The sequence below is a fragment of the Lontra canadensis genome, unplaced genomic scaffold (genome assembly GCF_010015895.1).
Source record: "Lontra canadensis isolate GAN:19392208 unplaced genomic scaffold, GSC_riverotter_1.0 scaffold21, whole genome shotgun sequence".
Taxonomy (NCBI): domain Eukaryota; kingdom Metazoa; phylum Chordata; class Mammalia; order Carnivora; family Mustelidae; genus Lontra; species Lontra canadensis.
In genome coordinates this window covers 3389243-3412674 of record NW_022631015.1, presented here as the reverse complement: position 1 = coordinate 3412674, position 23432 = coordinate 3389243, and the positions used below count along the sequence as shown (strand labels likewise).

General features: G+C 46.0%; 1 protein-coding gene across 2 annotated transcripts in view; it reads left to right on the top strand.

The window, feature by feature from the left end:
- The window catches only part of SLC22A23 (solute carrier family 22 member 23), a 167158-nt gene that overhangs the window by 19671 nt on the left and 124055 nt on the right, over positions 1–23432 (top strand). For both annotated transcript variants that reach the window (XM_032861479.1, XM_032861480.1), the window contains exon 2: positions 17725–17828. In XM_032861479.1, coding sequence (XP_032717370.1) covers positions 17725–17828 — 104 coding nt within the window. The remainder of the gene's footprint in view (positions 1–17724; positions 17829–23432) is intronic.

Sequence of the window (23432 nt, the reverse complement as noted above, 5' to 3'; positions counted from 1 at the left end):
CATCCCATCTGTGACACATTGTCCCTATAAGCAGCCAGGACTTCGTGCCTATTTTGTAGCTCCCTCCCGCTGGTAGGACCTTGGTGAGAACCTCCTTCTTCCTCTCTTAAAGAAGACCCAGGTAGGGCGCCTGGTTGGCTCAGTTGGTTAGGTGTCTGACTTCTGCTCGGGACATGGTCTCAGGGTCATGGGATCAAGCCCCATGTCAGACTCTGCTCAGTGGGGAGGCTGCTTCTCCTACCCACACCCCACCCCCAACCCCACTCATGCTCTCTCTCAAATAAATTAAGGAAAAAAAAAAGATGACCCAGGTATCCCTTGCGAGAGCAGATAGGTCAAGGGTTAAAGAATGTTTGGAGTGAGCCCCGAACAAAATCTGGGGTGTAGCTATCACGCAGCCCATGGCTGAAGGCAAACTGTGCCAAGGGCCCAGTTTGTAGGGACCCCCGGCCAATCGGAATTCTTTTCTGATGGAGCCTGCCCTACAGAATCCTATTTGTTCCTTCATTGGGTTAAAGAGGGAATTCGCAGGCTATTTCTCAACAGGGCCAAGGGAATGAGAGAAGGAGAGTCAGCCCTCCCAGTCTGTCACCTCCTGTCTAGAAACCTTAAAGGAAGCCATAGAACATAGGCAGACATTTCTGACCATTTTTAAACATACCAAGATGTGGTGTTTTTCATAGGGTTTTTACATCTCTCTGTGTTTGCGAATCAGCCTGCATTTTGTCAAGAAACATGTCTGTGCTTGTGCATACGTGTCATCCCACAATGAACTGTGCTTTTTTAAGGCAGGTTAAGCAACCAGTGATGAACTTTCCGGGACTAACGGTTTAGAGGTTGGAGACCCCCAGCGTGTTCAGCATCCCGGCTCTTTGATCATGACTGCTGTTGAAGGGACTTGAGCCCAAGCAGAAGGTTCTCCTTCCATTTGGGTATTTAGTGCTTTGAACAGCATTTTTGCACCAGAGCAAAGAAGCTTGGTCCCTTTAGGTTTTGCAAAAGCAGTCCCATGATTGGAAAGAAAGACATTTTTTTTTAAATGTCTTTCATCTTTAAATGATTTTAATCATTAAATCATTTTATGGTTTTAAACATGGCCTTTTTCGTGGGCTCCCAGCCAGCTCCCCCCTCCTAGCACTGAGTGGTTGGGAGGAGTTCAGGGTGCGTGTAGCAGAGACTGGGCATCCTGCTCGGGGGCTGCACAGAGAAGCGGGGTGGGGGGTAGTTAGCGTGGGGCTCAGTGTGGAAGACGTGGGTCTAAATTCCCGTGCTATCTCTTCACCTCTGTGAAACACTGGGGGTTCCTTAGCCTCTGGGAACCTAACTGCCAAGCTGGGGATGACACTTTTTGGGCATCAGATGAAATGACCAATGCCTGAGCTCTCTCAGCAGAGTGTGTGTCTTGAGTCCTCTTCTGCCAGGAGCTCCCACCGGAGCTGGGAAGGCCCCGGGCGTGGCTGTCCCTCTTGCCTCACACTTCTGCTGTCTCCCAGTGCAGCTGTCTTACTCTCCCAGAGCCCCACGCCTGACCAGGGCTGGCACAGTTCACGGAAGGAAGTTGAGATAAAAAATGGGAACTTTGACCATCTGATGCACTATCCCAGGACCTGTAGGACGTCTGCCATCATGGCCCTTCATTTCTCAGAGTTGTCGTTTTTATTCCTGGCCTTTTTCCACCCTTAGACTCAACCCTCATGAGCAGGGACGGTGCTTCCTGCCCTATTATTTCTTGGGGGTGTGGCACTCGGTAGGGGGGTGATAAAGAGTGCTTAAATCTTGAAGCTCTGCCATCCTCTGACCTGTGGGTGAGCTCCCCATGGGCCTGGACCAGCTGCTGGCTGTGAGACAGGGATTCAAAAAGAGAAGGAAAACCTACTTAGGCGAGCGCCGGACCTGAGAGCTTGGGGTGACCTGCTTTGAACATCATGTGAGGTTGAAGGCAAAGGTTGAGGGACGCAGGTGACTTTATGACATAGGAAGGTCGGTCACTCTTCCTTTTTTGAAGAGGAGTTTTCTGTCCCACCCTTCCACTCATGGGCAAGTTTGAGGACAAAGGCTATCTCGCTGCGAGGTATGGTCACTCTGGTGGTTAGAGGATGCCACGAACAGGGGTCTGCACCTTGCAGATTTTCTTGAGATTATCATCCACAGGCCTGAGAATACACCAGAATGGGATGCACCAGTCCTTTCTGCTAACGTCTTACTTTGGGCTTCTCTTCCAAGCAATCATGCCACCTGTGTTTAAATGACACGAACCCCTGAGGAGCCCATTTTCCCCGTTCCACATCTTGGGTTTGTCACTGATAGACCTGGAATAGAATTGAACAGTCAAGCTAAGACTTGAAGATAAACTAAAAAACCACCACAACACTTTTTAAAAATTGCAGTAAAATATACATAAAATAGAATTTACCATTTTAACCATTTTTAACTACATCGTTTGGTGACATTGTTCACATTATTGTGCCTCTGTCCCCACCACACACTTCTCCAGAACTTTTTCATCTTGCCCAACTCAAACTCTGCTTCTCTGGGGTCAGTAGACTACTTTTTAAAGAATGAGAGAGTCTGCAGTTTCTTACAGAGTATGTTGTCGCTGGACGTGGGCTGATGATGGGGTGCCCTCCTGCAGGAGGAATGGGGACAAGCAGGGCAGTTACCTGGCTTTTCGAGGGGGCTGAGTCCTACACAACTGATTTTTCTCTTGCTGCAGTTGACCTTTGGCCTATCACTTCCTAGGAGTGCTTAATGTTTGTCCATCTGTTACCAATTAGCTTTTTTTTTTTTTTAAAGATTTTATTTATTTGACAGAGATCACAAGTAGGCAGAGAGGCAGGCAGAAGAGGGGAGTGGGAAGCAGGCTCCCTGCCGAGCAGAGAGCCCGACGTGGGGCTCGATCCCAGGACCCTGAGATCACGACCTGAACCGAAGGCAGAGGCTTAACCCCCTGAGCCACCCAGGTGCCCCCCAGTTAGCTTTTATAATCTCTGGCAAAGACAGGAAAATAGTTACCATTTTTATTTTCTCTGATTGAAAGTAGAAAAAAAATCCCTATGCTTGCTTTCTTTTTTCTTCTAATTTTTAATTTAAATTCAGTTGATTAACATGTAGTGCATGATTAGTTTCAGAGATGGAGCTCTGTGATTCCTCTGTTCTGTACAGTACCTAGTGCTCATTCCATCACGTGCCCTCCTTGATGCTCAGGCTTTCCGTGTCCTTGGCCTCACTTGGGCAGCACCCCACCTCCCCTCATGCTGATCGCCAGGGCTGACAGGGCTGTTCAACTCTGGCCTTAAAAATCCCAGAATTGTCATGTGTTGGAATTTGCATTGTGATCAGGCAGTAGGAGGGGAAGAGCACACAAAGTATGCATGACAACACCTCTCCTATTCTGCGGTCCAAAAATATACCCTCTAAAGGGGAGGGAAGTTTCCAAGGTCAAATAAGTTTGGGAAGGGCCACATGCAGATCCCCCATCTTCAGAATTCATGATGCATGTTAACAGTGTCAAGGCTCTGAGCAATCCTGCAAACGAGACCCCGGCTTCTTTTTGTTTAACTGGATGTCACCATGCATTCTGTGACCATCGATTCCCTTTCTGAGATGCACACCTACCGGTGCCCTGACGGTCATGCTGCCTCGAGAAGATGCTTCAGCTGCTGACTCAGAGGTGAATGCTTTTAAAGGTGCAGCTGTACACGGGAGCTTGGGCCAGGGCAGGGTTTCATTTACGGGCCATTCACTTTATCTCATCTTTTGCTTCCTGTTCGCCTTAGAGAGGGATGAAGAACGGAGAATACCTAATGAGTGGACTTGGTTGTCCCATGACAAGCTTCGTAAAGGCTGCCCTGTCGAATCAGCAGTTTGTGGAGAATATTAATGTGGGTTGTCTGAATTGTACCTTTTCAGAGCGTGCCTTGGAGCTGGCGTGGAATTGAGGTGCCCCACTCAGCTGAGCCAGACCAGGCTCCCGAAACTCCAAACACTGAGTGCAGTTAGTGCTACAGCAGGAAGACCCCCATCTTTGGAGGGTCAGTGGGAGCAGAACAGCTGCTTAACTGTGTTCACCAGAAGGGGCTTCTAGTGACAAGTTCCTAGGTGCTGTCATTCTAGTCTGTAAATGGCCGAAGGCTGACGCTCTGGAGCTCTCCAGCCCCGGCCCATCACCAGCCTTCAATCTTGTGTCATTCTGACTGTGCCGCAGCATGAAGAGGGCTGAGGACATCCAGGAAAGCCACAGTAGAGCGCTATTGGGAGACCACCTGGGACCACGGCTTGGTCACTTTGCTGCTACTTTGGCCTGAAAGGGTCCCTGTTCCCCTTTCTCCTCTTGCTGAGGGGCAGACTGGCTAGCATGTTCTCCATTTCCCTCTCCCACACCTCTGCGGGCTCCTGCGATCTGTCCTCAGAATTGATTCCCGCAAACGGTACCCTCTGGGAGATGATTCTAGCTCGGACTTAAGGATGCTTTGGAGATTTGTTCGAGGCAGGGGCTTGGAGAACTGACCGCCAGTGAACTCGTGCCCAGGATGTCAGAGGCACCCACAGTGGAAGGCGAGGGGCCCTCTCCTCACTGTCCCACCCGAGGTAGGACGCCCCCCCCCACTTCTCGCCGCACCCCCCTGGGGTGTCTCTGCACGTCTGTGCTCCCCGCCGAGCTCCGGGCAGCTGAAGAGACAAACTGCATAGTCATATTTTGCTGTCACGTTGCCAGTTCAACCCAGTGTTTTTAGGAGATTAATAGTTTAAGGGAAAAAAAAAAAAAAAAACATAAACACCATTTTGGGTAGAATGGTGTTGTCTGTTGCTTTTTCTCCTTTTGGTCAGAGAAATAGTCTATCTAATAAATGACTGTGGAGTCTGGGACCCAGTGCTGTGTTGCTGTTCCTGTAGGCTGTGGAAGAGGTCAAAGTGAAGGGCGTTGCATCCTGAGGTCTGGCGGAGGACTTGGTGAGCTCGCAGAACCCCTGTGCCGACCTGTGCCCAGTCTCTGGGCGGTTCCTCCCCAGCTGGGAGTATAACCGTCTCCCTGTACCCCCCCACCCTCCCGCCAGGGGCAGCTTCTCTCCTGGCCTCTCCCACTCTCCGTGCTGGTGCTGGCTAGGCAGACAGGACGCACAACTGGTAAAAATACCTTCTTTTGGATCCTTAGTCTGCCTGATGAATAAGGCAGACTGTAAATATCAAAAGCCTTTTTGAAAGTAGCTTTATTCCTCTCACATTCAGATATTACTTTACCAACAGCAGCCCCATGGAGCTGCTGAAATGACAGACAGAATTAATGAGTGCTAATCACCTTGTGCCCGTTACTATACTAGACACAGTCTTTATAGGATTTGGACTCCTAGGAAAGCGACCTCCTATGTTTTGTGACCCGCATATCACACGTTGCAACTCAGGCCCCAAGAGGGGACAGGGTCCCACGAGTATCAGAAGGCAAAACGAGAAAGTCAGGTCCCTCTGACTTGGAATCTTCTCTCAACCATTAGCCAGCTCCCAACAGTCCCATTCGGGGCCTGGGCTCAGCCCCCATGTTAGGTTATAAGTTTCAACCTCCAGGTTCATATTTATCCTCTGATGCTCTTCCTCAGGGATAATGGTAAACTAAGCTTAGCTCAAGTGCGATGAAGACAAAGGTCAGATCAGTAAAAATTCAAAATGTTAGTTGTGCTCTGCTCTCCTTTGACCATTTGTTGGGCTCAGTAAGCGGGGAGGGGGTGCAGGCCAGGTACAGGGGGAGGGCTCTGTGCCCTCTGTTGGGGAGGGGGTGTTGACTGTCTTCACGGAAAAGGTGATCCTTCCGTTCACAGTTGTCCTGCCTTCCAGTATGAGTCAGAGGAAGCATAAACATCCTTTTTGAAGAGACTTTGCACCAAATATTCATGTCCTTTCAAGATGGTGAGAGCAGTGTCGGAGCAGGAGAAGGGCTGCGTTAGCTTCTCAACTATTCTGATTCATGTGTTATAAAGAAGATGATTGTTGGACAGGAAGCCCAAGATTTGGTCTCCATTAGAATGTTGACCTTGGCTTTTCCCAGCATTTTGATGCTAACATTTTCTATGAAAAATAAAGACCCTGGGATATTCTTATTTCTAACCACCACCGTTTATGAAGCACCTGCTATTCACGGGCTCTTTACAGGTTATTTTTGTTAAGTCACCGTAACGACGAAATAACACCAAAGCCTGTCCTACTTGCACTGCCGTACTGTTCTTCCCTGTACGGGAAGTGTTGTAGCCTCAGCAAGACAAATGGCATATAACCCGTGGCAATGTAATATAAACCACGGAATTGTTTTTATTTGCATGAACCAGAGATGTTTCTTTGAGTTTATGGGGAGGGAAAGAATAGGAGTTTTCTCCAGACAGGGATTTAGAATCTCCTATTGAAGAGCCATTTGACCTTCCACTAGTTGCTTTACCTCTCTTGGCCTTGGTTTCTTCGTCTGTAAAATGGGCACACTGATAATAATACCCATGTTGTAGGATCATTTTGATGCCTGAATGAGAGAGGATCCTGAGAGCAGTTAGCAGAGTGCTAGACAATGGTAGGTAATTAACAAATGTTAGTTTCTTTCTTCTTAGGATGGTGCCTAGGGCTCCTGGGTGGCTCAGTCTAAGTGGCTGCCTTTGGCTCAGGTCATGATACCAGGGTCATGGGATCCCTGCATTGGGCTCCTTGCTTAGCCGGGAGCCCACTTCTCCCTCTGCCTGCCACTCCCCCTGTTTGTGCTCTTTCACGCTCTCTCTCTAACAAATAAATAAAATCTTAAAAAGTACTGAATTTATATAATAGATTTGCTCTATTAAGAGAATTATTCATTGTTTTAAACAAATTTCTCATATACCCACTATTCTATTGGTTTTTATAATAAAACTAGAATGATCTTTCCCTGGAGGAAAATTGCTAATAGTGGAAAGGTAAGTGGAAACATTTAAAACTATATTGCCTGTATAAATTGTATGTAATAATTATGTATTAATTATTTAAATTAAATTATATTTGAAGAAATGATCCCAGAGGAAAAAAGGGTTAGAAGGTGCATGGCACCATGAACACAAGCAAACCCAAAGAACATTTTGACATCTGGGAGTGGGAGTTCCTGCCTGAGGATGTACCTTTGTACCTTCTCCCTTCCAGACATTAGCCTGGAGACTAGGGTCATAGAGATAAGACACGGTGTCTTTCTTCCAGGGACTCACAGTGTAGTTCTAGGGTTTACGAGCTTTAACTGTGAAGGGCCAAATAAGTATTTTCAGCTTTGCAGGCCATAAGGTCTCTGTTGTAACTACTCAACTCTACATAAGCAGTGGTGGTGCCTAAGCAGCCAAAGACCGTACCTGAATAAGTGTGGCTGTATTCCAATAAAACTTTATTTATAGAACAGGTGGAAGGGCCATACTGGGCCAACAGGCTGTAGTTTGCTGACCCCTGAGCCAGTGAAGAAAAAGTTGTAAACAATAGTCAATTATAATATATCATGATACGTGGTCTGGGTGTTTATCGTGATAGAGGGTGCCATAGGAGTACAGAGAATGGAGACCCGATCCAGTGTAGGAAGAAGAGACTCCCCTCAGTTGAGTTTATTAAACTCAATAGAGATATGGAAAAGTGTTCATTTGAATCTTTGTAATTTCATACCCCTTTCCCTCTTCACTTGTGTGTTTACAAAGGTAATATATGTTCATTGACAGAAGAAGAAGCAGGCAGTACAGAAAGTCAGCATACTAGGGCCCACAGGTGATGGATACACCATGTTAAATAATTTGAGTTGAAAAGAGTCTGACCCTTTGAATAGGCATTGAGCCAGAAAAATTGGGGTCTCTGTGGGTATTGTGGGGCAGGTGCAGAAGAGCGATGCAGGCAAAGAGCATGAGGCTTTTGGGGAGCTGGCGGGTGCTCTGACGTGGCTGGACCACGGCAAGGGAGGGCAAGCGGGGTGGGGCAGGCATGTGAATGGGAGGTGAGGGGCAACTCAGGTCAAAAAGGGAATTAACAGGCCTGTGTTAAGTCAGATCAGAGCCTGCCAGCCGGTGGGAAGGGATTGAGGCATTTGTGTGCAGCAAGTGGAAGATGATTTTCCTTTAGCCTCTGAATTCTTCAGTGATGGATCACCTGGGTCATCAAATTCTTCTCATTCTAAAGGTTCCCTGATCCTACCGTCAAAAGTTTTCCATGCTTGGCTCCTTCCAGAATTAGTGGAGCTATTTTAAATGTTAATGTTATAGTCCAAGTTTTGCTCATACATTATATCCTACTAAAAGATATCCTCTAGTCACGTACGAAGCGACTTTTTAATTTTTCAAGTTAAAATTCTTCCTGTTCCTTAGTATATGTTAGCGTGCTCGAAGGACATTAATAGTTCCTCCTAATTAATGCTTAGAACTGTGGGGAGTTTTCTTTTTTGCCTGCTGGTTTTGCAACAGGCCTCTTTAATTTATAGGGCTTACTCTTAATTTCTCTTTTTAGAGGTAGTTGGTGAGGGCCATTAGTAAAGTATGCATTGCAGAATTTGGAAAGACTCTCCAAGGTTTTGGTTGATAGAAGGGCATTACTTATTTATAATCTCTGCTGCCTTGTGGGGGTATATATTCGTTTCCCCAAATGCCATAGAGGGCATTATACCAAATGAATAAGAACATTCAATAATGTAAACCTCCTCTTAGAATAATACATATCTGTATTTCCTTCAAGAAAAAGTCCAGGAGAAATTTAGCATCTCCCGTAGACGATCCTACCTCAGCTACTATGGGCCTGTGCAGGTGGTTATTTTCCCGTCTCCTTTTAAAATCCTCTTCGGCAGAAATTTTCTATTTCTAGCCCTTTAAAAATGGTGAAATTCAGGAGGAACCGGGGAAGCCCCCAGTTATGAACAGCTGAAGCATTGTAGCTTCCTGCTCTCTTCCAGGGAAGGTGACAGCAGAAGGACCGCCCGCAGTCACAGTTGTCATTGCAAAAAAACCCCAAAGAAACAAGACCAAGATCACCACGTGAGGGTTAGAATGAATCTAAAATTACTATATTCATCAGAAATGGGGCATTGCGAAGTTTAAGAAGTGTAACCAGCTTCAGTGCTGTGGTTTGGGATGGGTTTCCTGCAAAGGACAGGGAATGCGGGATTTCTAGGCTAAGCGCGTCCTACACCTCCATGAACGGTCTTGCAACAGACTTCTGGTACCACGGTTTCCTTCAACAGGCCACGTTCGGTTTTCTTGGCACTAAGTTCAGAAACAAAAAGAAAGCTGAAGAGCAGTTTGAGTAGCAATTAATGGAAAACAGAGAAACAAAACTGAAAAAAAAAAAAATCTTCCAGAGTACCTGGCAAGGGCCTTCATTATGTCATTCAAGGAAGCTTGCAATGATGCCAACTTGAATTGGCAGTTGTTTTGGCTACTGTTGACAGTGAATCTCCTAAAATTGGAGGATGAGCTTAGAGGCAAAAAGCAGAGAGCAATTTGGGGTTTTCAAAACATGCAGCATATCTTGAATTTTGATGGAGTCTTTTTAGGGAAAAATAAATCCATGTACTGCTAGATTAAAAAAAATACTTACACAAGGTAGCATAGGCTGTCTAAACGTAGCTAATGTGTTTATGAGTCTGGCTCACGTAGCGTGTTTCTCTTGTCCATCTGGGACTAGTCTTGCAGGTGGACGTGTGTGCTCTTGCACATTCCTGTTGTTTTCAGTTAGGAAATGTGGAGATGGCCAATCCCTGGTAGAGAAAATAGAGGTTCATGTTTTGGTGGTAGGGGCGGGGGTGGGGTGGAGGTGGCAGAACAATGCTGACCTTATATTTCTCTAAATTCCTACAACTCAGGAGGTTTGTTTAAGCTTCCTAAATTTTAAGTGGCATTATCCCCTTTGTAGTGCTGAGCAGGAGTGTTTCCTTTTATCTCAATTGACTGTCCTCAGGTTTAGCACAGAGGACTTGCAGTGGGATCTGTGAAAGCCTGTGGTTTCTAACAGAGCGGGCTCAGAGGGGGATCTCCACTACAAGAGATGAGACTTGGGGAAAATTTTCTTTTTCCAATTTCTAAGAAACTTTTTTTTTTTTTTTTTGGCTTTAGTCAATACACATTAACATAAGTAAACTTTAGGCTCTGAAGATGTGGTTTCTTTCAAGTCGGGTTCCAAACAAACTTCCTCTAGGCTTAAGTTTTTAGATTGTATTAAAATGAATATCCTTGAAAAGGGTTATTTGTCATTTTTAATGATTTTTGTCTTAACCCTCATCTCCACCCATTCCACCTGCCGCCATGGGCATATATATATTTACCTATATTTTTTCTCTCATTATACAGTTTGTAGATTAGTTGTAGAAAGTTTGAAAAAGTCAAGAAAAATACAAACTCAAAAATAAAACTCAGTCTTGGGGCACCTGGGTAGCTCAGCTGGGTAACGGCCGACTCTTGCTTTCGGCTCCATTCATGATCTCCGGATCCTGGGATGGAGCCCTGCTTGGGACTCCGTGCCCAGCGGGGAGTCTGCTTGGGTGCTCTCTCTCCCTCTCCATCTGCCTTCACTCTGTCACTCTCTTTCTCTGTGTCAAATTAATTAATTTTAAAAAAGAAAGAAAACACCTGTCTAAATTAATTAATAAAACTCAGTTTTAATTCCACCTTCCAGAGACAATCGCTTTAAATAGTTTTTTCTGACGATTTCCCCATATACATGAATATCTCTTCTATTCACTGGTTTTTGTGTTTTGTGTTTTTGTTTTTATTCTGAGGTTTTCTCATGCCATGACATCATGAGCGTTTTTCTTAATCATTAGTTTCCAAAGGCAGCTTTTGTTTTAATTGAAGTAGAGGTTGACATACGGTGTTAGGTCAGTTTCAGGAGTACAGCAGTGATTTAGCAAGTCTATACTACTCAGTGCCCATCAGCGTGAGTGCAGTTACCATCTGTCATCATACACCATTATTACAATATTTTCGGCTGTGTTCCTTATGCCATACTTTCCATTCACGTGACTTATTTATTTTCTACCTGGAAGTTTGTACCTCTTAAGCCCCTTCACTTATTCCACCCATCCCCCTCCCCTGTCCCTTTTGGCAGCCACCACAGTTTGTTCTCTGCGTTTCTGAGTCTGTTTCTGAGTCTGTTTGTTCATTCACCTGTGTTATATTTAGATTCCACATATAAGTGAAATTATATGGTATTTTTCTTTGACCTATTTCACTTGGTATGAGATCCTCGAGGGCCATCTATGTTGTCACAAGTGGCAAGATCTCATTTTTTTTATAGTTGAGTAATATTGTGTATATCAAAAGCAAAAATTTTTTAAAATATTTATTTGAGAAAGAGAGAGAGAACGAGAGTGAGCACAAGCAGGTAGAAGAGCAGAGGAAGAGGGAGAAGCAGGCTCCCTACTGAGCAGGGAGCCCGACGTGGGGCTCAATCCCAGGACCCTGGAATCATGACCTGAGCTGAAGGCAGACACTTAACTGACTGAGCCACCCAGGCGCCCCTCAAAAGCAAAATTCTTAATGGAAGTATAGTATCTCTGCACATTTAGTCAAGTTACCACTTTTTATTCTTATAAGTTAATAACCAGGGAACATCATGGCACTGGGGTCTCTGTGTCCATCTCTGATCATTTCCTTGGAAAAAGTTCCAAGAAGAGGAATTGCTGGGATAGAGAGTACACTGTTTGAAGTAATGTGATGTGTATTGTTAAACTGCCTTCCAGAAACACAGTGTCTAGTTTACACTCCTAGTACAGATCTGTACCTCTGTGTTTCTTCTACATCTTTGGGAGATTAAAAAAAAATTTTTTTTAAAACAAAATATTGTACTTTGATGTACAATAGTAGAATTGAGTATTTCCCAAGCGTTTTTTAACCAATTTGTTTCATATTTTGTAAACTGGATGCTTTACCAATTTCTGGTTGGAATATTAGTCTGTATTGTTATATAAATGCTCATTAAATATCAAGGATATTAACTCTTTGGTTATTGTTGCGGAGTAAGAAAATCACTTTTTCTCCTACCCAGAAGGCAGATGGAGAGGTTCTGTGGCTGGGGCCCTGGAAATTAGACGGGCAAAAGTTAGATTAACAAGAGAAAAACCGAGGTTATTAACATATGCAGGGTGCACACATAGGAGAGGAACCCAAGGGGGTGTGAGAATTCAGGCTAATCCAACATCTTCACAAAAAACAGGAAATTTGTAGAGATGTGACAAGACAAAGGACCCTCTTTTGGTGAGGGTCGGGGTGGGGGTGGCGGGGTTCGGGGTGGGCAAAGGTGGGCAGATGAATACGTGGGGACACTGATGGAAGTCAGGTTTATTTTAGTTAAGTTTTGTTTGTAGACCCATCTCTGTGCAGACTCTGCCTTCACGGCCATAAGACTTCCCCAGGAGAGGGGCTTTGTGGCGGTCCTCCTTTCTCAGAAGTTTCTTCTTTTCAGAGGACCTCTCGAGCAGGCTTCTTTCTGTTCATGTTGCCTTCAGCTCGAAAGGAGCCTTATGCCAAACTGGCATGTTCTGGTTCCCTGCAATGTATTTACAAATAGAGAACTTTATAATTTGGTTCATGGTATTTTTAGTGCATGGAAGGTTTTTTTGGATTTTTTTTTTTTTTTTTTTTAGAGAGAGAGTGCATATGCACATGTGTGCACGACCTGGGGGAGGGGCAGAGGGGGAGAGAGAGAATCTGAGGCAGCCTCCACGCCCAGCATGGTGTCTGACTTGGGGCTGGATCTCAGGGCCCTGAGATCATGACCTGACCAGAAATCCAGAGTCAGACACTTAACTGACTGAGCCACCCAGGCACCCCTAAGGTGGGAAGTTTCAATTAGTAAGTTAAATAAATCATTTAAGCAGTAATTTGTGTAACTTAAATAATTTAAATGAATAGTAATTAAGTAGTAAGAGTTAAACTTCTACTAGATTATAAAATATATATTATTATATATAATAAATTTATAATTTTATAATAAATTTATAATATATATAAATATATAAATATAATTTATATTTATAATTTATATTATAAATTATAAATTTATAATTATATAATAATTTTATATATTATATAATTATATAATAATATATATTATATATATAATTAATTATAAATTATAAAATCTCTGAATTTTTTCCTTAGGTAGGTTTTTTTTTTTAATTCTGCTTAGTTTTTATCTTTATGGATTTCATTTCCACTTCAAAGCTGGACAAGTTATCTGCTTTCTTCCAATATTTTTATGTTCTTGTTTTATACTTACTTTATCATAGAGTTTATTCTTGTTGAAAATAAGGTTATTTTCCTTGTGTCCCATTTATTTTTGCATCTTCTTTGGAAATTTCATTAGTTTCCTTGATGAGTATTTTTCTACTCTGGCAACTCAAGCAGTGAGATCATTCCTTTGAAAATAATGTAAATTTTACTTCTTCTCTTTTAGCTTGTCCTTAAACCATACAGGTAGAAAAATGGTCTGCCAGATTTCCAGATTTTCCATAACCTCTGCTTTTTTTTTTTTTTTAAATGGAACACATGCAGCTAAAATTGAAACCACTTTTTGGGGTCATCTGTCTCACTGTTTATTCATGGCTGGCAAGTGTCCTGTGGCATCACCAAAGACTGTCGCTGGTCTTGGGACGATGGCAAAGAGAGCAAGCCTAAGATTATGAAATGGGGCCACGACTTTAACGCTTTTATGGTTGTGTTAAACCTGCTGATGAAGTGTTAACATGCCTAATTAGGAGATTGTTTTCATTGTTCTGTAGGGAATAGATTTGAGGGAGGCTGGAGTTAATACATGGAGAGGCTCCTATGAGTTCAGGAAGAGAGAATGGTGGCATGGCCCACATCCTGTTCTCACCCTACAAGCTCCATCCCAAGGAATTTGAATCAGGAACAAGGGTTCAACGTGCAGATAACAAGGTACTCTAGGTATTTAAGGAGATTGGGACGGAATACAGGGAAACAGTATTCACTAAACTGCAGGAGGAGCTGCAGGCTGGGTCTCCAGAAGGCGTCCTAGAACGACTCCCCAGGACTAGCGTGCCTCTGGAATCGGGTCACCGTGAGGGGGCCAGGGAGTCAGGAGGTCGCCCTCCAACCGCTGGCTCAAGAGGACGGCCGAGCCCCCTCCAGACCAAGCCCTGGCAGATCTGAACAGCAGAGTGGATGTCCCATGTGGTCCCTGCTGCTCAGTCGTCCTAATTCAAGTCATCCCCAAACTTAGATCCAGGCGGTCTGCTGGAAGTTACCTTGGGGTGTGCAGCTGATGGCCTGAACATAAGCCCCATTCGAAACGTAGCTGGGAGGGAGTTCGGAAGTGGTGTTTTTAGCCTTCCAGCTCCCACTGCGGGAATGCCCTCGCTCCCCTGTCCAGCTCAGTCAGGCTGCTCGGGGTGAAGCTGGACTGCGGGCGGTGGGTGCGGGATATGTTGGAAAGGAAGAATCCTCTGGATTTGGTGGTTGATGGGGTGGTGTGCAGAGGCTGGAGAGGCAAGTGTCACACCAGAGACAAAGCCCAGTGGACATTGTAGATTTTTAGAAGTCTCTTAGTCCCTGCTTAGTGAAATGGCCAATGGCCCTATCTTATCAGGAGCGTGCGAACACATTTTAAGGGCAAGGGTGATCTCAAAGCTTCCTCATACTTCTGACGTTCTTTGGGAGCTATTACTGTGTCTGAACACATTTTGTCTTCCCAGCTCATGTTTGTCAATCCAGGAGGTCGAAGTCAAACAAAGGGAGGCTGTCCTACTGGATTCCGCCAGCCCTCCCCTCCCCCGCTTCTAGAATGTGCCTCCAGGATGGTGTTACAGACAGATCCCCAGGCACGAGGAAGCTTATCATGGGAAGCCTAGAGTTAGTTTGCTTGTTGACTTAAGAGATGTTGTCTATTCTTGTGCGGGAATGAGGCCGTGGAGGCCGCAGCTGGCTGCCCTATCCCGTGCTCCCCACCCCCTCCCCGAGGCTGAGAACAGCAGTGCTAGGGGACACTTTGGGCCAAGCTTCCTCTCCCCACTGGCCGTGGGAGCAGTTCTGTCTGTCTCCTCTGTTTTTCGGTTTTATTTTGTTTTGTTCCACTCCAGCATTGTTAATTGATAGAAGTTGTGCGATGAGTGACCACGAGATGTCTTACTAGGTAGCAACTAAATTGAGCTGTGGCTGCCCAAGGTCAGGTAGGGTTATTGCTCACGTGGCTGAGCTCACAACAGTATCGGCATTTCCCCCCAAGTCCCTGAATGCTTTCACTAAAATCTCTTTTGTCTCCAGGCCATCTAATCTAAGCATAATGTACTCTTTGCATCCCTTACCCTCAGATAAACTCATCAATGGGAAGTCTGGGGGGAGGCGTGAGCGAGTGGTTCTTTGTCCCCTCTGCACCCCAAGCCGGCAGCTGGTGGCCGCCTCCGTGGCAGCCGGGGGACCAGGTCCCTCTCCTGCCAAGAATGTGCCACGCCGGGTGCAGGACCGCGTGACGTGATTGGGGTGGTCACGATTCCAGGTGTTGGTGTTGTAAGCACCTCTTTTCAGGTTATCCAGGTGTGCTTAGAGATGGGGCTCTTATTCTTGGAACTGACTACTTTGTGGGCAGGGTCCTGTGCTGGGCAGAGAGGAGAACAGTCCATCCAGAAATGGCAGGGGACACAGGATAGACACACACAGTTAGTTAGGGTGCTGTAACTCCCATGAGAAGGCAGGACCTGCATTTCTCAAGCTGGGTACCACCCTAAAAGGTGTTTTCTTAAAAACATATTTACTCCTACAAACAATATACAGATGACTATTGATTCGCCCACTGACAGTCTGCTCGTACAGTCCTGCATTTGCAGTTCAAGACAACAGCACCGTTGTGCATGTTTCATGCACATGTTTGGCTGCATCCTGCTCGTGGAGAGTTGGTTGAACCCCAGCCCAGGACTGCAGAGCTCATTCATCATCTTCTGAGTGACAGGGAAATGGCAGGACAGGGCTGGCCACTGGTTCCCAGGCTTGAAGCGGGCCCCAGAATCGCCTGGAAGTCTTGCACACTGCATTCCTGTGCCTTACCCCTGGAGTTCTCACTCTGCGTGTCTGGGGTGGAGCCCAAGAATTTATATTTCCAGCATGTTCCCACGTGATGCCGGGGCTGCCAGCCGCTGGAGTGCATTTTGAGGACCACTGGAGTAGACATAGGAGAAGTCTCACCCTCTGAAGAACTCCTGTATCTGAATTCTTACGATTCTGTGCAACCAGCAGTGCCTGCTCCCCAAACACATGAATCATTCTTGACGAGAACCACGCCCGCACCACCCTTTGTTGACAGGGTCCCATGCAGTCTGTGCCTTCCTTTTCCCGAGCCTGGCATTGGACATCCCTCTGGAAGCAGATGGGTAGAGGAGTAAGTTACTTTCCCCAGGCCTCTGGAATCTGGAAAGTCAAACTTGCCTTGGGTGCATCAGTGAGCAAATATGTGTCCCAAGGAGTCCGGGGGATGGTGTGACAGGACGCTGCCTTCTGGCTTTGTCTAGGCCAGGCGCTTCCGTCTGTGGTGGCCAGTGCAGAAGCGTGTTGAAGTCAAGACCCACAGCTAAGGCTCGAGGGCGGGGGGGTGCTCCATCGTGCTTACCAGAAGTTTGAAAACGGAGAGCAGGACCAGAGCTTACAGTGCCCTGGAAGGATACCCTGCATTATACTCTGGGTCTCAAGATGGACAGACAAGGGGCCAGGGGGACAATTTGAGTAAGATAAAGCTAAGATCAGGTTTCACCCCAACAAATCCTGCTTCTGACATTTCCATCCCCTCTACCTCGATGTGCATCTTCCCATCTCCACTGACCTAAAGTTCTTTAGCCACTTATTTCTACCAGAAGGAGGACATTCAGTGGGGTGATATGGGGTGGGGGGCTGCAGGCTTCATAGTGTCACCAGCCAAGACCCTGCCCATTTGTTTCTGAAGCCAGGATGTAAGCTGTTTGGGGATCTGAGCACCCTGTCCTCATAGGTCTTCCGCTTGGACACACATCACTTCCAGGGAACAAATGTGGGTTTGTCTCCTGCTTCTGCAAAAGGACAACAAAAACTTGGAGACTTGTTTTATTTATTTATTTTTTATTGAACAATAAAACTGAATTTAAGAAGAAGTTAAATGTTGTATTCATGAATTGATTGGCTTTCCCTTCAGGTGGAGCAGATAGCTTTAGAATGGAATAAGGGGAAACAGAAGGGACATTTACGAGAGAGAGAGAGAGAGAAAGAATGCTTTTCAAATGATATTTCAACATTAACTGTTAACTTTGTGTTTAAGACTTCTCACAAAGTGTGGGGGAGGCCTTGGGGATGGAAACACAGAAGTTGCTTTTCATTGCCTTGTGTCACGATCCCCTGTGCCAGAAGTTGGCAGGGTCTTCTGTTCTCTGGGCGAGTGACAGTTCTGTGGGTGAGAAGGGCTGCTGGCCACAGGGACCGTCCAGTCTTCTCGGTTACGGTCCCTTTGATCGCTGGGACAGAAGAACACATGACCCCGACATTTCCTGGGGTGCTGCTTGCGGACATTTATAATCTGTCCTGGACTAAAACATTACACTGCCTTTTGTGGGCAAATTCTTTTTCTCATTGTAGAATTTCAAACCCACTGAAGGGAGGTCTTTCATGGTATGTGTGACTTGGTGCTACGAATGGGGTCTTGCCCCTTGCTGTAGTGATTGTATTGCCCTTGTGATTAACTATAGCTGGCCTCTGTGTATGTTTCTCTCTGATTTATTTTCTATTTGCCCCTCTCTAGTGGGATCTTGTGTGTGATAATGCCTGGAAGGTCCATATCGCTAAGTTCTCCTTACTGGTTGGATTAATCTTTGGCTACCTAATAACTGGATGCATTGCTGACTGGTGAGTACCAACGTGCCCGCTGCCCGAACCTTTGGAAGCCACAGCAAGCCTTTGCTGGCTAAAGAAGAGTGGTCAGTGTTAGCTTACTGTTACCGGGTCTTTTCTTGGCCCTAGTGTTGGTGCTGCCACAGAGGGCGGAAGCCGTCACCTGAAGAACTCAGAACTAAGAGCCTTGGCCAGTGCATATAACCACCCCTTTCCAAGGAGAATTTAAATTCATTGTAATTTTCCAGCCGCGAGAATCTAGCAACACCTGCATGCAACCCACAGCCCCATCTGCTCCTGATGTTTATTGTTTAGTCGGGAAGAGCTTGAGGGCATATGTTCAAGGCTCTGTAGAAGTAGATATACAAGATGCATCAAAAAAAATGGGGAGGGGATGAGCTAGAGACTCTACCCACATGATCCAAATGGTTAGGGCGGTGCCGATGGGCATCTCGAAACACCACCCAGATTGCAGACAGGCACAGTTCTACAGTTGGCTTGGCCAGGAGACGCTTCTGCAGGGCGCCTGGGGAGCCTTGGCAAGTGGACAGCATTTGGATAACAGATGGGCACTGCAGGCAGAGGGAGGGTGGTGGCCAGAGGTGAGAATGAATATGCTTTACTTGGGTGGGTAGGGAGTTCTTCATGCCTGGAGCGAAGCGTGTGGTTCATGACAAAGTGATAAGGTTAGGAATACAGAGAAGGGTTGTGAAGAGAGTTACAGTAACAGTAACGATGACGATGGCAACAGTATTAGCAGCTACCACTTCCCGATTGATTATTGTTGCCAGGCACCGTGCTAAACATTTCCACGCATTAAAATATCCCATCCTCACAGCACCCCTGGTAAGTAGGTACTATTTAGTATGTTTACAGTGGAAAAACAGAAGCACAGAAGTCTAACTAAAAATCCCCAAATTCACTCAGATTTCAAGTTGGAGAGTCCAGATTTGAACCAAACCCCAGTGGCTCCTGAGTGTGTCACACTCTTCACGAGTGTGCAACAGCCCCCTGTGTTCACGAGGGTTTCAGTGAGCACACGTCTGAGCAGGGAGGCCAGCGCCCAGTGTTCATGGGAGTTTCTAGTAACAGGGCTGCTCCAGGAGAAAGGTGTGGGGTAGCCGGCCCCTCTCCCCCACCTTGACGTTCTTTATCTTTAAAGGAACTTTCTGTGACTAAGGACACCTTGGACCCAGTGACTTCACAAGGGCCAAGAGTGATTCGGAGCAAACCCCTTACATCTGTGTCTTTGCTCAGCAATTACCCCTGTTCCCTGGTTAGTTGACAGAGTGGGTTGAGGCACTCTGGCAAGAGCCTGGATGGGGGTCATGGGGCGCACAGAGGTTCTGAAACCACTCTCAGATTCTGGATGTTTCTTCCCAAAAGCAAACATCTATTTGGGAGTTGATTTGCATTTACAAGTAAGTGATTTCCTGTGTGTTCAGAATTTGCTTAATCATCATTTGTAAATGCTTCTTAAGGACACATTCCCTGGGAGCAGCAACAGAGAAGTTGTCAGTGACCTCTGAAAACCTATACCAGGGCCCCCTGGAGGGACTTTTTTTTCTTTTTCTTTTTCTTTTTTTGGGGGGGCAAGATCGGCAGTGGGGAGACGTCGGGGGAGTGTAGGAGTTTATTTTTTTTAACCAAATCCTTGAGCTTACAGGTTTTCAGAGCAACCTATACTAATCTGAAACGTACTCTAATTCCAGTATTTTAACCACGAGGACTTTTGTTTCCCAGTATTCTGCACTGAAATAAGTTTGGAAGAGATACTAATGTAATCTATGCCACTTCTTTCTAAAAGATGCAGACTTGGCCAAGGCTTGGGTGTCCTTATTCAGTGACACCATCGGGAAAGTTACTACAGACTTCCATGAATGGATCCATCTATAATGGCTTAAACTGTTCAGAATTTGGTTTTGTGATTTCTTTTTTTTCCTAATTTAATTTTTTTTGGTGGGCAGCTAAGCCAGGTTTCTTTAGCGACAGCAAAGCTCCCAAGGAAGGAGGGGACCCAAGGGGCTTGCCGGAGAATTCTTACTTCTTGCGCATAGCTGCTGTGTGGCACCCCTGATCACACACCGGGCCCAGGGACAAAAGGGAGAGGGGGTTGGCAGTCTTCTCTTTAGGTCCCCAGAGGCTGCTGTTGCCTCTATGGTCCATGGTGAGTGGGCAGGGGGTCCCCAGAGAGGCAGGGCCGCCTGCTGTGTGCTGCGGTGCTGGAACATCTAGAGTGGACTTTAGTTCCAGTTTGAAAGTTTGGTGTTTTCCACCCTTTATTTATTCATTTATTTTTGACTGTTGACTCCTTGCTAGGGCCATGCCGAAAGGGAAATAAGCACATTTAGAGGGAACTCCAGACCTCACAGCTATTAGCACCCGTGTCATGGTGGCATGGGGAAGTTGATGAGGTCGGAGGTTAAGTTTCTAAGACTGAAGTCAGCACATAGTGAAACTCCTGTAAGACACGTTTTTATTTTATATAATTTTTTTAAAAATTAATCTCTGCACCCAATGTGGGGCTCAAACTCATGACCCTGAGATCGACAGTCACATGCTCTATAGGCTGAACCAGCCAGGGGCCCTGGGACACTTTTTTCTTTAAAAAGTTTCAGTGTCTCACCCACATCTTGCTTGGGGATATACGTCCTGTGCTGTCCTATAGCGTGTTAGCTTAGATGTTTGGGAGGGAGCAGCCCCGCCCATGCCCCTGCTGAGTGAGCTCCCTTCCCTCCAGTACTGGTTCTGTTATGGGATGTTGCATGCCTCTCCGTCCAGGAGCCCTCTGCACCCTGTCCAGCTGGCCCCAGGCCCTGGCCTTTCGAGGCTGTGCCAGAGGAGACCCCTTGCCCTCTAGCTCCTGGCTGAGACTGGCCATGGGCAGCGAACACCAGCTGGAGGTCTGAGAGAGAGAGATGAGAGTGGGGAGGCCGTTTTTGTCTCCAGCTGGGTCTTTGCAATGCTGCCAGGGGCTGGTTGCCTCCTGCTCACGGCCCCTCCACACCACGCCTCTCTTTCTGAGTTCCAAGACCATCGTCCCTGTTTCCGTTGCCAGCCCCAAGGTTTCTCTCACAGCTTGCCCAGCCTTTTGCAACTAATCCCTTTACTGAAATTTCCTCAGATCACTCTTTTTAAGTGGGGTATCCCCTTCCTGTCGAGACCCTCTATTATTTCCCTATGGCTACTGTGATGAGTTCGCACACACACGGTGGCCTGCATTTATTCACTTACGGTTCTGTAGTTCACACGAGGCTAAAATCAAGGTGCCGGCAGGGTTGAATTTCTGGAGGCTCCAGGAAGGAATCCTCTTCCTCACTTTTTCCAGCTTCCAGTGACTGCCCACACTCCTTGGCTCACGGCCCCTTTCCTAGCTAGCCACAGAGCCTGCAGTGACAGCTGCTGCTCATGTCACCATCTCTCTGTTCCCTGCGGCCGGAAGAGGATTTCCACGTACTTAGATTGGATCCACCGGAATCGTCACCTAATCCCAGGGTTTTTAACCTTCTTTGCAGCTGCAGAGCCCATTTCTCCCATGCAGGGTAACATATGCACAGGCTCTGAGGAGTAGGACATGGACAGCCATAAGAGCCACTACCCGGCCCACTTTAACTCCCACCTCGGCATTCATGGATTTCGGAGTGTGGTTTTGTCTGTCATCTCTGAGGGGACTCTGCTCTGAAGGAAGCCAGTTCACGCTAAAACTCCAATGATCATAACATTTGTTGAGTGCTCACTACATCACCTGCACATCTCCATACCTGACGTTTGCCCCCTAGTTCCTAAAAATAATTTGTATTATTTACTGATGTTAGGAACCATTTGGGAGGGAGAGATTTAGAGCAGTTTCTACAAGTTAAAAAAAAAAAAAAAAAAAAAAAAAAAAAACGGTTTTTTCTAAAGTATCGGAAAAGGGCAAACCATGTTTGGTGGGCATCCAGGCTATAGACGTGTAGGGAGGAATCATATGAGCTAAACCTTTAACTATTTGCTCTGTGGAATGCGTTGTACCTATATCCATCACCTCTCTTAATGATCTCAGTAACACTGTGAAGTCAGACAGTGATCCCCATTTTACAGACAAGAAAGGGGAAATAACAATGGAGAAGTTAGATCTCAGCTTTGTTTTTAAGAGACCAGCTAAGCCATATTCCAAATTTATTTCTTTAAGTGAATTGGGTTTGCATAAAACTACCTTCTGTGACAAGGGCTTAAGGATCCCAGCACCAGTCAAGAGAAGTAATGCCTAAAAACTCTGAAAAGAGGGTTGACTCACATCAGCATTGAGTTCGTAGCCCTGGCCTCCTCTCACTAAACCCGTGTGACTGACAAGATTGGTTAGAAGCCTAAGAAATAATGAGTGAAATTGTGCTCTGTAGTTCCCTCCCCCAAATTTTCTCCAAATTACATCTGTTTCTTTCACAGGACATGCGTAACTAAGTATTTGCTTCTTTCTTAACAGCTTTAGTGAGAGATAACTTACATACCATAAAGCTCACCCATCTTAAGGTGTAATTCAGGGAATTTTAGTATGTAGACAGAGCTATGGAACCATCACCACACTCTAAATGTAAAACATTTCCATCACCTTGAAGGGAAATCTTGTGTTCACTTCCAGTCATTCCCCATTCTTATCCCAAGCCCTGGGCCACGAATCTATCTTTATGTTTTTATTTGTCGTGAGACTGTCACAAGAATGTGTAGGCGAGTTTAAGCCATACGGCTACTCTGTAGGTGTTTGGGGTGCCAGATGTAGATTTTTTTCCCCCTTGGCAGATACTCCAGTTTTTCTGTGAGCTATCCTTCCAGTTCAAGCTAGATTTATTATAGTAATTTGTGTGGTGGAGAGTTTCCCCCCCACCCCGCCATGAGTTGATGAAGGAAAAGGTGGAAAGATACTTTAGGAAGGATGGACAACTAGTGACCCCTCATTCTCTGGGACCACCCCCTCTGCCCTGCCAGCCACACCTAGAAGCACATCGCCCCCTAGTGGTCGCTGATCTCGCACCAGCGCGCTCTGTAACCCGCCAACCTTGCATGATCGCTGCCCTTTCCTGAAACATAGTTGGTCGGGTTCTTTCCAAGCCCCTTGCTGCCTGGTGGGCTTCACTTCCAGGTCAACACTCCTTAGTTAAAGTTCAGACTCTTAGTTTAGTCTGTGATCCCTTTAAAAGTATTTCTCATCTTGTAGCTGAAACAGGTCAGCAGCTGTGGGGTCCTGGACTCGGATAGCCTCCCTGGGAGGTCAGGTAGGACTAGTTAACAGCCCAGAGAAAGGAAATGAAGTGCCTTGGCTCAGTGTTTGTGTTGACTCTGGAGCCAAGTCCAAAGGTCAGCGATTTCTCAAGACGTTTGTGCTGGGTGTGTCAAGGTTTGTGTTCAGGGAGTTATTATTGATTTTGTTACTCTTGCCTTGGATCATCCCTCTTTACCCTCAGAAACAGACTTACAAAGAGGAATTGGGTCCCTTTCTCAATTCCATTCGGTAGCTGCCCCCTTTTGTACAAAGCAAGGTTTTAGGCTGAATTGACCCAGAGGGCCTCTCCACCCTAGATCCACCAGATTGGGTCTGGATGCCACAGAGCCTTTTAATCTAGGACTCATTCCACATCTGTTGAT